Below are 15,000 nucleotides of genomic sequence, written 5' to 3'. Positions count from 1 at the left end.
ATCGTTGAGTTTTTTCAAAGTAAAACAAATTTATAAAGCGTTCCACATGCAAACGTAGAACATACATAGATACAAGGACGCACTTACTTAGATTATTTTCTAAGATAATATAGATTTTATTATATCGCGTTTTAGTAGAGATAGGTAGGTAGTTAACTGGGTAGCTTGATAGTTAAGTAGGTAGATAGGTATATAAATTATAAGAGAGGAAACAATAACGACTGGAAATGTTAAACAATGATATACGTTAGATATAAATAATGTGGTTAAACGAACGCGTTCTTCTTTGATATGAAAAATGTTGATTTATTATTTGTCGAGTGGTTTGCCAAAGAGAGAATGAGAAAGAGAGAGAGAGAGAGAGAGAGAGAGAGAGAGAGAAAGATAGAAAAATATCTGGCACAGTGTAAAATATCTTCGAAACACTAAGATTATCATCTACATACGTGGGATTGAAAGTTCTCGCCAATAGGAAAAGACATAAACTACTGTCGTCTTGCCAAGATAATAAATTATATGTGGAATTTGAAGTATTATGCATCGCGTCTTACTTAGTCACTATATATATATATATATATATATATATATATATATATATATATATATATATATATATATATATATATTTGTATCTACCTATTTAACTATAATACTTATCCTTTCTCTTATAACAAATCGAGTTCTCGATCGTTTAACAAAGCAAGTCGATATCGCAACTGGAGATTTCTCTATCCTTTGAAAATGTTCTATAATCTTCCATACAATTAAAAACTTGACAATTACAAATTATTTCTCATAGACTACTCGCATCGTTTTCTATCTTCTCTCTTCTGCTTTTTTCTTTCCTTGTTATAACATAAACGGGGGTATCAACGTATTAATTCGTAGAATAAATGAAATAAAAAAAGGAAAAAAAAAAGAGGAATAAAAAAAAAAAGAAATAGGAGTGAAAGTAACGGTGGGTGGAATGTCGGAATAAACAAACAGCCGATGATCGCGACTCGTTCGATAAAAAACATCTCTATATTTTTTTCTTATACCCCTTTTTTCTTTTTGTATAATTTTATATCTCTTCTTCCTTTAACAATACTTACGTTTGATTTTCGTGTTACACACACACACACAAACATATATATATATATATATTTTTTTTCTTTTTTCATCGCAAAAATCTCGTTGAGTCTCACAGAACCGACATAGTTTCATAGAAACGAATCCAACAAGCAGATCTTCTTTTACATCTCCATTGTACCTTCTCTTTCTCTCTTTCTCTTTTTTTCCCTCTTTCTCTCTTTCTCTCTCTTATCGTTCGAGAGAGTTTATTCGTAGAGAAACAAGAAAGCCATTTAATGCAATGGAGTCGTAACTATGCAAAACTTCCTTTTCATTTTCCCGTTTCCTTCCCACCTCTTCCCTTCTCTTTCCCCTTTCAAGCCAATCCCTTCCCATCGTATCCTAACGAACCGTTCCATTTGTATTTCCCTTCCGCCTCTCACCCCCCACCTACACCCTGTCGACCAACCAACCAACCAACCGACCAACCAATCCTCCTCCTTCTCTTGAATCGTCTTCTCTTTCTTTTCCTCTTGCTATTCTTTTGTCTTTGCTGTAATTAATTCGTTTAAAAAAATTAAACAAGTCTCACGAGCCTTAATTCGTCGAATTTGAATTAATTTCTTTTCTTTTTTTCTTTTTCTTAATCTTTTTTCTCTTTTCTCTCTCTTTTTTTTTTCGGTACGTCGATCTAAGAAATGTATTTATTCATATTCTTATAAGACAATTAGGAAGTTAAACTCTTTTTCTAGAAAGTTTTTCTCTTTTTCTTCGGGATGGTTTTGTGCGTGTGTTGGAATAGTAATCTCTAATGATCTTTATTATATTTCAATATCAAATTATATTACACACACACACATATATATATATATATATATATATATATATATATATAGTTTCTTTGTTTATTTTTAACAAAAAAGAGAAGATATATAAGAATTTTTCTTTCCTTTTTGACAAGTGAAGCCATTTTTTTTTGTTATTAACAATAATAAATAAATATTGAAATTTCCGATTGACGAAAGAAAAAGAGAAAATTGACGGGCAAAGAATGAAGAATAACGAACAAACAAACAAACAAACAAATAAATAAATAAATATTTAATAAAATCCATTGGACATTAAAAAAAATTTGTACTTTGTTATTATTAAAATTTGAACAATCGAAAATGAAATACATAACGACTCATTATCGTTCGCGTGACCGACACAATAACGATATATCAATATATGATCTCTACGGGTACGGTATTGTCCGGGTAGTTATATACGTAAAGGCATGCTTGCATTATGCCTCAACGATCGCGACCTAATCGCGATATGGAGTGTTGTGGGTCGTGATGTTATATATGCATCTGTACGTTCCCATATGTGTATGTGCACTCATGTATGAGTAAATGAGTGAGTATATACGAGTGACTGAGTCGTACTGTGCGTATGTATATCTTTATGTGTGTGTGTGTGTGTCAGTATTTCTGTGTATGGATATTTGTGATATGAGAGAGAGAGAGAGAGAGAGTGTGTGTGTGAGTGTGTGTGTGAATGGGTAAGTACACACACACGTCACTTGCAGTCCCTGCATTAATATCCACGACACCAACAACGTTGCTTCTCGAGCTCGTATCGCAACCATACACATTGCTATGAATAAAAGATGGGCCGCATTTCGTATCGATTCTCGACGAACGACGAGTACAGTCAACTTTTCGCGTGATCCTTCTTGTCTAGAGTAATATTACGATATTATTATATTTTTTATATATATACATATATATATGTGTGTGTGTGTGTAAATATGTATGTTTATAATTATGTATATACATGTAGATATACTTGTGTATTTATAATTATGTATGTATCTGATTATACATGTACATATATATGTAGATATTTAATTATTAATATAGACATATATATATATATATGTATGCATGTGCATATGTCTGTACAAGTGTCTGTATGTGTATATATATATATCTGTATTATATATACATTATATACACGTTAAAGTATTATTTTTCTTAGATCGTTGATATTAATTAGTTTCTTTGATTTCCTAAAGAATAATATAATATAATATTAGTAAGATTTTGGACTCGTTCCGATTTGAAATGTTTAACGTTTTTAATTCATCGATGTTAATGTTATTTGGATATTAAATTATTATTGTTTTCTAAATTAATATTGTTTCTAATGTTTTTTAAGAATGATAAATTATATTTGACTTTGGACTCGTTCCGATTCGACGTGTCTAACATTTTCTAATTTGTCTAATTTGTCGCGGTGTGTTAGTGTTATTCGGATATTGAATTATTATCGTTTTGTTGTAGGAACTTTTTCAAAAGTTCTTGTAATGGTCGAATCGCTCGATTTTCTTAGAAAATGATAAATTACATTTGAGTTTGGACTCGTTCCGATTTGACGTGTCTAACATTTTCTAATTTGTCGCGATGCATTAGTGTTATTTGGATAATGAATTATTATCGACAAAACTGTCGTAGAAATTTTTTTTTTTTTAAATCGTAATGGTCGAATCGCTCGATTTCTTTCTAAGAAAAAATGACAAATTATGTTAAACCATGGAGGAGACGTTTCGATTTGAAACATCTAATCATTTCTAATTTGTCGATGATCGCGTATATATGATAAAAGAATTATAACTTCGTCGGGTGAACTTTCAAAAGCTGCGACGCGAATTGCGTAATTTCGAAGAAACGGAAACATTGGTCAGACCTTGAACTCAATTCAATTTAAAATTTCTAATCTTTTTTAATTCTCCGTCGATTGAGCCACGTCATTGTAGTAATAAAAAAAGAAGTTATTACCTTGCGTTCGAATGTATAATAATTTCTTACGCGATTTAAATATTTCAACCATTAACTTCGTAAGAACAAGAAAAACTTTTACTTCTTTCTTTCGTATTTCTCTTATGTTTCTTTTCTTTCTTTTCTTTTTTATTTTTCTTCTATTTTTTATATTTTCCAACAATCAAACTAAAACAGAATAATGTCATTTTAAGTTCGTGAAAACTTTAAAGTAAAAATCGTAGGACGCTCGTAGGACGAACGCCTACGAATTTTTTATGAATTTTTGTTTTTCTCTTTTTTGTTTTTTTGTTTTTTTCACTTTACTAACGGAGTTTCGTAAATTCTTGGCACGATTGGTGAACTGATTTCATAGTACATACATGTGTGTATATATATATATATACACACACACACACATACATTTATACATATATGTGTACATATATATAAGTACTTACATGTGATACCATTTGCATTGATTTTCATGCAACGTATGTAGATATACATACATACATACATATCTATCGTATTCGACGACCTAACGAAAAATGAACTTGACTGTATATACATATCTATACACACACAGACACACACATACACACTCAAACTCTCTCTCTCTCTCTCTCTCTCTCTCTCCCTTTTTATTTTTTTTTACTCTTTCTCTATTTGTATTCGAAAGCTCGGAAATCGGGTTACGCATAAAGAGAGAGAGAGAGAAACACAGTGAGAAATATATAGAAAGAAAGAAAGAGAGAGATAGAGAGAGAAGAAATATATGTATGTTTCTCTCTAATTCTCTCTCTCTCTCTCTCTCTCTCTCTCTCTCTCTCTCTCTCTCCCTCTCTCTATCTCTCTTTTTCTCTTTGCCAAGGCGTCTCACCACCTCGTGAGAAGTCATGTGGCTGTCACGGGACTGTTTTGCGCAATTGCGCATTGCGGTGCCCTCGTGTTCCACTCTTCTTCCTGCAATTGCTACTATTGCTACTGTTCGTTACTATTAATGCTCGCTATAGCTTCTCTGCAATTGCTATTGCAATTTCTCTTTCTCTTTCTCTTTCTCTTTCTCTTTTCTAGCCGGAAATCGTTGAATATAAATACGTTCTACCGTGCCAAACGCACGATATTATATCTTTTCTCTCTTTTTCTTTCTCTCTCCCCCTCTTACTCCGTCTATCTTTTTTGTCTTTTGTATTTTATATTCTATTTTGTCTTACATATCCCGCAATAACGCAAAGAACGGAAATTTGTCTCTACTATTCGTCTGTTTCTTTTTTCCTTCCCTTTTTTCTTTCTTTTTTTTTTATCTTTTTATTATTTTTTTTTTGTTTGAACATTTAATTCATTCTCCCTAATGGCGTGCGCATGGATACGTGTATAGATAAAAAAAATTGTCCTGTATGTGTATATGTATGTATGTATGTATGTACGTACGTACGTACGTACATATGTGTATGCATATACATAAATATTCTAACAAACAACTTCCTTGTACTTTTTGTATACTTTGTATTTTTTGTATTAATTTTATTTTGTTACATATCCACGCGATGTGAATTTTTGTCGTAAGAAAATTTTTAACGATACACATTTGTTCGCTTCAAAGTACTGATGAGTCAATTTAGCGAGGACATAATTTGTCTCTTTCTCTCTCTATCTCTATCTCTATCTCTATCTCTATCTATCTCTCTGTCTCTTTTTCTCTCTCTCTCTCTCTCTCTCTCTTTTTTTTTAGGTTGTAAACGAACAAACGAGAATTTATTTAACGTAGAACCCACGGAGAATTATGTCTGTGTCAATTCGTAAAACGAGACGAAAGGAGAATTACATAGAGAATTAAAATGGCTACGAATATTAATCCATAAATCAAAATTAAATTGTTATTATTATCATTATCATTATAATTGTTATTATGATTATTATTATCATCATTATTATTATTACTATCATTATCATCATTATCATCATCATCATCATTAGCACTGCTATATTATTCTTATTATTATTCTTCTTATTGTTATTGTCATTGTTATTAATGTGTAAAAACGAATATAGATAGAATCGTGCGTTCTATACTTTCGACTTGAACATTTCAATTTTGTTTTTCATATTTTCAGTGCGTATTGTACCTGTGGGCACTGAAATTGTGCCATCCTACCACACTCTTCCTACTCAGAGGAAACCACGAATGTCGTCATCTCACGGAATACTTCACATTTAAACAAGAATGTAAGTAATAAAAATTATTTGATATTATTATTCATTAATAACTCATTTCTTAATTCATAATAATTATCTAGATTACTAGATATGTATTCGCACTCGTCAAAGTGCATTTAAATTATTTATATCAATCGTGATGTTTTCGTAGAAAATTTTACTTTAAAGTATGAAATAAAGGAAAAAGATGACGGTAATACTAAAGTTAATTTATTTAATTGTTCACTTACGTTTTTGTTTTCTTTAATATTCGATCTTTTTTACGTTTTATTTTTAATTCATTAAAGGGATAATTTTTTTTTCGATTTATTGTCACACGTACGTTGTAATTATGAATAGTCGTAATAGAATTATTTCTTCGTAGAATTTTCTCTATGATTTATGAAAAAAAGAATATATATATATATATATATATATATATATATATATATATATATAAAGGAACATATGAATCTATGCATCGTTAAAAAGATAAAAACTTTTGTTGTTGAAACAATATCGGTTCGGTAAGGATACGAAAGCAAATCGATTTTCTTAGATAGTAGTTTCGTCACTGAATTACATTACTCTTACCATCTTTAAACATCCTAGAACTCAGTTTCGAAGTTGGTACTTGTTTTTGACAAATCTGATCTACTTCTACATAAGTAAACTTCGTAGAACACGTATTCCTCAAGTTTCAGAGTATTCTAAATCGCATGACACACACACATACACACACACGTATATATACACTATGCATACATATATGTGACAGAATAATTTGCTTTTATATTCAAGAACAAATTATATCTCGTTTCCGATCAAATAAGTCACAAATTCATAGTTAAAATCTATTTTAATTGGCATATATATATACATACATATATATATATTTTATTATATATTACAATATAGATAATAAAATAAAAATATAACGGAGACTGTGTGTTGCAAATTTAAAAGAAAAAAGATTAAAAAACGTGAAGTAAAATACAATAAAAATAAATAAAAAAACAAGTAATATAAGAGAGAGAGAGAGAGAGAGAGAGAGAGAGAGAGAGAGAGAGAGAGAGAGAGAGAGAGATGTGTTGACGTCGTAACAAAAAAAAAAGCGCATATACACGCACATACACACATGTATACAACACATGGAGAGAATCGATCGATTAGGAAAAAGTTTTTCGCGCCGATAGTCATAACGGACGATTAACATTTGCCCCTGGATTGCGCACTCGCGCACGTTGTATAAAACTTACCTACACACACACATATTTATCCACATATATCTACTCGTAAAGTTCATACACACGTGTATAAACATTCGTGTATATACACGTATAAACATACACGCGTTTATACGAATGTAAAATACATGTACACACACACGCGTACAAAATACATACGCATTTAAATATACGTATTATTAAAATACATATACATGCATTTAAATGCACGTATACATTTACAACATATAGACACGTATATACACGTAAAATATATACACACGTATATACATTTAAACAAAATATTATATATATATATATACACATACACTTGAAATATATAGACGTAGAAATACATAGAAATAGATATGTATATATCTATAGTGAATCAAGTAGCAGAATATATATGGATATATAGATAAATATACAGATATATATAAATATATATATATGTATATATATAGATACATAAGTAGATACGTAGAGTACTCATATATGTATCGATATACAGTATTAAACGTAAACGTGCGCATTAAACTCTAACAGAAATTGATTCAACGTGTATATCGAAGGAGGAATCCAGATGTTTGCTAATGTTTACCTCAGAGCGATGGTAATTAGGAACGTATTTAGTATGAGTTACATGCTAGGAAACACACACGGATAGTTTGAGTTACGTTTGCTATTCCGCTTGTTCAGAAGTCGCTGGACATTCGATAAGTATCTAGGATATTATGTACATATATTTATCATATTGTATTTCAAATTCTATAGGAAATGTATTATCGATTAATCCTGTTCATTATTTCGTATATTGTCCATTATTTATTATGTATATATATATATTGCATTATTTAGTTCTATCTGTGTTATCTTATTTATAAAAATTATCTATATATCTATATGTACACATATGTATATCAATAATTAAAAATATGTATATGCGTGCGTGGCTACATATGATTTTTATATTCTTAATTTATAATATTATTTATAATACCATTTTTATTATATTTTTATTCACTAATAATTAGAAAATAAAGATATAATAGAAAACTCTATTAAAAATAATGTTATAAATGAAAAAGAAATTATATACATACATACATACACACACACACACACACACACATATATGTTATAACTCGTTATAATAAATTTTAGTATAGATAAAAGCTTCCTATGACTTATGAACAGGAAGTCTACACAGAGAGTCCCATTTCCGTAATTTATTTTCATCGGGAGTATATGCTTCTTTGCGTTTCTAGCCAGCCCGTTATCGAATTAAATTCCCTCGTGGTTTTCTCTCAGCACACACACACACACACATCTTCGCCTATAAATGCGTACCTGTTGGCATCAAATTTATCGAATACATATAGAGACTCGCAACCGACGAAAAGAAAGAAAGAGAAAGAGAGATGGAAAATAGGGGCGGAGGCCTATCGATTTCCAATCTGGTTTTTATACGGTCGTTTTCATGAAAAATAATAATAATAATACATTAATAAATTAATAAAAATAGAAATAAAGAAAAATGAAGAAAAATTGAATAAAAATCGTCGAATGTGATGAGAACTGTTTGTTGGGAAATATTGAGTGGGGTAAAGAGTACTTTTATTTATTTCGTATTAAAAAAAAAGGAAAAGAAAAAAATAGTTAGGACGAAGATAAAGTAAAAAGAAACCGTAGATAATTATTTAACTCCCAACGGAAATCGTTTCGATTATTTCTGCGTTACGATGGATTTTCTTCGCTCCAATTAATCTTAACGATTTATCACGATTCGACGATTACGTGACTTCTCTCTCTCTCTCTCTCTCTCTCTCTCTCTTTTCTCCATTTTTTTTCTTTAATTTTCAAAAAACTTCGAGTAAATTGAAATTAGTAGTGCGTTGCATGTAAGACGAGAAATTATAATGAGGGATATAAAATAATTTAAAATAATAATAATAATAATAATTTTAAGAATAATAACGATAACAATAATAATATAAAAATGTGCTATTTATATATATGTGTATTTAAATGTCGAATGAAATAGGGATTTCATTTATAATGCGTTACAAATGAAATACGCATTTTTAAAAGAGAAGAAACTGGATTAAAAGAGAGAGAAAAAAATATTACTCTGCGTAACATACAAAACTTTGACGAGGGATGTAAAATAATAATTAAGAAATAGAGGAAAAAAAAAATGTTAGAAAGAAATAGAAAAAGTGATAATAACCATATATATAAAACTGTATTTTTTATTCGCACTTATAACCTAGTTAAAGGACAATTATCGAAGAGGAGAGAGAAAAAAAAGAAAACAGAAAATAAGGGTTCCGTAGCTTTTTTTAGCGCGAGGTCGAATAAAATATTTCTAAAGAAAAAAGAAAAAATAAATAAAAAAAAATAGAACCAAGAAAAACAAATCAAAAGCGAACGTGTAAAGAAAATCGGTTTATTAAAATAAAAAAAAAATATATATATATATATATATGTATATAATATACACACTTATATAAGAATGCTGCTGTAAAAAATACATTTTACGTTTTTATTACTTTTTTTTTCTCTCTTTTTTCCTTTCTCTATTATTTCTTCTCATCGTCGTGATTTTGATTCGATCGTTATCGTAATAATAATAATAATAATAATGATAATAAAAAAAAAAAAAAAAATAACAAAAAGAAAAAATGCAAAAAAAAAGAAGGTGAAAAAGAAGAAAATAAAAGAACCATGGCTACCGAGATCGATTTAATTTTTTTTTCGTTATTTCAACGTCATTTTTAACGTCATTTTAAAAATACGTTCGTCGGAGATTACTATGGTACCTACACACATATTAACGATACCGCCTTAAGTCCTACGATCCACAAGGCGCGACGTTACCGACTTTATGCCGGTAATAAAAGAGTTAATGTTGCACCACGAGCCTTCGAACATAAACACGTGGAAACTCGTAAATATTACTCCCAAGAACGTGGTTGACCCACTATTGGACAATATTTATTCCGCGATCGATGCGCTTTTCTATCGGGGTGAATTTCCCCATCGACTTTTTCTTAACCCTCCCTCTCTATTCCCTCCCTTTCTTTTCCTTTGAATATATTTAAGCAAATTTAACAAGCAAGAATTTTCAATAACATTTGCCGATAATTACAACAGTATTCTAATATTAATCATACATTTTCTTTTTTCGTTCTCTTCTTTTTTCTTCTTCTTTTTGTTCTTGTTTTCTTTTTTTTCATCGCTTCTGTTTTCCCTTTTCTCTTGTCTCTTTCAGACTTTCTTTTTCTTTTTTTTCTTTTTTCATATTTGCGATTTAATTTATTCTCCCCCTTTCTGTCTCTATATATCTTTCGAGCTAACTCTAACGTAAGAACGTTTAATGAAATTTGTTAATAAATATAAATGCGATCTTACGTTAGTCGGACATTCTTTCCTTTTTTTTTTGTTTTTCCTTGAATATTTTTTGAAAATTCACGATTATGCGTGAATATCAATTGACGAAAAGAAAGATCCGATTACAATACGTTGATATTCATAATTTATAAACAAAGAAAAAATAAAATGAGCAATGATAAAAAAAAGGGAAAAACACAAGAAAAAGATTTCGATTAAGCGTCCATATCAAATGAAGATGAAAAACATCGTCCGATACGTGAATATATATATATACACCATTTATAAAAAAAAAAAAAAAAACAGAAAAAAGAATAATAGAACGAAAATAAAAAATTAAAATACACAAAAAAAATATTTCGATTAGGCGTCGATATCAATCGATGGAAAAAAAATATTTGCGCGGTCGTACGTCGCTATTCATAATTTATAAAGAAAGAAAGGAAGGAAATAATAAAAATAGAAGAGAACAAAGAATCTCGATTAAGCATCGATATCAATCGAAGAGAGAGAGAGAGAGAGAGAGAGAGAGAGAAGGAGGAAGAAAGAGAGGGGAAAATAATCATCCGATCGTACGTAGACATTGATAATTTACAGAAGAAACAGAAAAAAGATAATAAAAATAGAAAAATAAATAATTTCGATTATGAATCGCCATCGATCGAAGAAAAAAAAAGATGTCGTCCGATGGTGATAGGCATAATTCGTAATAAGAAAAAAAAAGAAGAAAGAAAGAAAGAAAAAAAAACAAAAAGAGAAAAAAGAAAAGAAAAGAAAAGGAAAGAAGAGAAAGAGAAATAAAAAAAAAGAAATAAAGAACGAAAGAAAAATATTCACGGTCGATCTTCTCGCAACTCACATATGTACGCATAATATATACATACATACATACATACACGCACATACACACGTATATACATACATATATACATGCATACGCACATACATATGTACGTACACATAGAAAATTTAAATTTTCACTCCACCGTTTCACATCCAAGCACATTTATATCTATCTATTTATGTACCCTCTCTCGAATTGTCGTTCGAGAGTAAGAGAAGTCGTTCTCATCCCCATCCCCATTCTCATCCTCATTCTCATCCTCATCCTCATCCTCATCCTCATCCTCATCCTCATCCTCATCTTCATCGTCGTCGTCATCGTCGTCACATACAAAAGAGAAAATGTCGGAGCTCTTTTGACCTGATTCCCTAATGCGCGCGAATACTACGAAAACTGCGTTAACTGCGAAGAGCGAAAAAGAAAAAAAGAAAAAGAAAGGAAAACAAAGAAAAGAAAAGAAAATAAAAGAAAAGAAAAGAAAGAAAAACACAGAAAAAAAGAGAGAAAAGAAAAGAATAAACCCCGGGCGAAACTAAAATGTCTCGACGAACGACACTACTCTACTCGTTTTTAATCATCGTTTACCGTCACATCGATTCACATTTCTCGTTTAACCGAACGAGACGAAGAAGCTTTGGGGTGGATATAAAGAGACGGGGGTAGTACGGACGGGGGTTAGGTGGAAGAGTTGAGAGAAGAAGGAGGTAAGGGGATGAACGTGAAGAAAAAGCTCTTGCTCGAGTTTCCTTCTCACTCTCTCACTCTCTCTTTTTTTTCTTTTTTTATTTTCTTTTCCTCTCATTTTCTTTTTATTCTTTATATATCTCTCTCTCTCTCTCTCTTTCTTTCTTTTTTCTGTCTCTTTCTCTTTCTAACCACAGTTTGTACGCCCCAGTTATCATTGCTTATATATCGCAGTTCATTTGACACGTATCGAGGATACACCAAATGCGTACACACACACACACATACACGTACATATATATATATATATACACACACGTACGTACATACGTACGCACGCACATACTCTTTCTTTTATCTCTTTCTCTTTCTCCTTTTATTTATTTAAAGAATATTTAGTTTTCGGAGATAGAAAGGAAAAAAAGAACAAGAGAAATGTTCATTTTCCAGATATCTAAGAGATTTCGAGTGGCAGATATCCACAACATCAATTTGTTCGAGTTTACCACCCAACAAATCTTTATTTTTCTATCTTTGTCCGCGTTCTTCTATTTTGTCTCTTTCTCTTTCTCTCTCTTTGATTTTTTCTTTTATTTTTCTTTTTCTTTTTATTCCTTCTCTTTTATTGACGAGACACACTTCTCCCTACGTCACTTCGAATGAATGCTTCAACAGCTTGTCCATATCTCTCTTTCTCTTTTTCTTTCTCTCTCTCTCTCTTTTTATCTCGACACGAATCAGAAAGTAGGTATCTCGAATCTAATATCGAAGAGTGAGAGAAAACAAATCTTGTTTTTTTCTTCTCTCATTTATTGTCTCTTTCTCTCTTTCTCTCTTTCTCTCTCTCTGTCTTTCTCTTTTCACCCCTTGTGTGAACTCACCCCGAAAAATCAACGCACCCTTTAAATATTCATCGCATAAAGAAGTCATTACGAAGAACGTTTTGATAAAACCGTAGAAGAAAAGAAACACAAAACGTTTTTTCTACTTGTTGTCGTTTCGTCTTTTTTCTTTTATCTTCTTTATCTTCTTTTACTAGCTTTCTTTCTTTCTTTCTCTCTCTCTCTCTCTCTCTCTCTTTCTTTCTTTCTTTCTTTCTTTTTCTACTAAGGAAGAAATTTTATGCGAGGAAAAGTATCCTTTGATTTCTTTTTCTTTTTTGGAGAGTTACTATTCGTCGTCACATTTTTAACAAAAGATAGTTTTTAGATTAATAACGGAATTCGCAAGGACTCAAGAGTATAGCAACGATAACGAAATGTTTGTTTAGAAGGATAATAAAATAATGAATTATATATATATATATACATATATCTTTTTTTATATCAATCGAACAATTAATTAATTATTTTAATTTTGAATATATTTCTATTAATGAAGTAATTTTTTTCGAATAATCTGCGTTTAAACGATTCAATAATAATATTTTATAAATAATATATTTTCTAACTCTTGATATCCCTACATATATACATGTGTAATATACATATTATCTCTACGTATAAATATAAGTAGATAGATAGATTGATACACTTATCTATACACAGACGTATGTGTATATATTTACGTACATACATATGCATGTATGTATGTATTTATGTATATATAAACAAGGATTCAATCTTTGGATTAACAACGTAAGATCGAACGAGGAGGATGGCCCAATTACGACATCCCTTGCACAACCACGGATATTCTCATTACTCGTGTTAATTGATATCGCAATTAAGCAACAAACGGCGAATTAACCGAAAGACAAGACTTTATTTACGGGTATCGATTACCGATTGACCTACATTCTTTTCATTATCGCGAGGTAAAGTCAAGAGGGCCCGGTGAATATATTCTGTGTTGATCAATTTAAATACGTGTGATTATCTCAATTACCATATACATATAAATATATATATATATATATATATATATATATATAATATTTAAGGACAACGATATAACGGTTGAATGAAAATTTTTATTTCTTTTTGAATTATCATAATAATTTTCTCTGCGATGCGATATATTCTTCTCTTTTCTCTCTTTTTTTTTTTTTACTTAAACATTTCTACGAAAAATTAATTAATCGTCTTTACAATTTCTACTTACGATCCGCATGCCATCATTTATATCTGATTTTATGCTAAAAATTATAAACTAAAAAAATTTTATTGACATTGACACGCGATAATAATTATATTAAATAATAGTTATTATTAATATTACATAATTATATTAAATCAATAAGATAAAATTATGTTAATAACTTATGCGACGAGATAATATTTTTCAAAACTCGTAAATAAATTTTCGCAATAATTTGCACTTGTGATATATCTCGGTTTTCTTTTTCTTCTTTCTTTCTTTTTTTTTATACAAAGAGAAAAAAAGAATAAAATAAGATGAACGTATTATTAATTAACAATAACTTAATTATAATTTATCTGACTATTTTCCTTTCTCATTTTTCTTTTTCAGGTAAAATAAAGTATTCAGAAAGGGTGTACGATGCGTGTATGGATGCGTTTGATTGTTTACCATTGGCAGCACTTATGAATCAACAGTTTCTTTGTGTGCACGGCGGTCTGTCACCAGAAATTCATAACTTGGACGACATACGTAAGGTGAGTTATTTCTTTATCTTCTTCTTCGTTTTCCTTTTTATTTTTTACCACCATTCGCAATAAGTATTGAATATTTTCCAACGAGTGACGGATAGTTTATTACATCGCTTTTTTCTCTTCCTTTTTTTCTATTTTTTTATGTACGTCTTATTTAAAGATTCGTTAAAAAAAATTTACGA

The 15,000-nt window shown here is 30.0% G+C and overlaps 1 protein-coding gene across 6 annotated transcripts in view; it reads left to right on the top strand.

The window, feature by feature from the left end:
- LOC127065028 (serine/threonine-protein phosphatase 2B catalytic subunit 2-like) overlaps positions 1-15,000 on the top strand; it is a 184,089-nt gene that overhangs the window by 121,186 nt on the left and 47,903 nt on the right. For all 6 annotated transcript variants that reach the window (XM_050996838.1, XM_050996837.1, XM_050996840.1 and 3 more), the window contains exons 4-5: positions 5,975-6,086; positions 14,676-14,821. In XM_050996838.1, the coding sequence (XP_050852795.1) occupies positions 5,975-6,086; positions 14,676-14,821 (258 nt within the window). The remainder of the gene's footprint in view (positions 1-5,974; positions 6,087-14,675; positions 14,822-15,000) is intronic.

Source organism: Vespula vulgaris, chromosome 7 (assembly GCF_905475345.1).
Source record: "Vespula vulgaris chromosome 7, iyVesVulg1.1, whole genome shotgun sequence".
In the NCBI taxonomy this organism is placed as follows: Eukaryota; Metazoa; Arthropoda; class Insecta; order Hymenoptera; family Vespidae; genus Vespula; species Vespula vulgaris.
The sequence above is the reverse complement of the archived record's forward strand: the minus strand, read 5'-3'. Positions and strand labels throughout refer to the sequence as shown.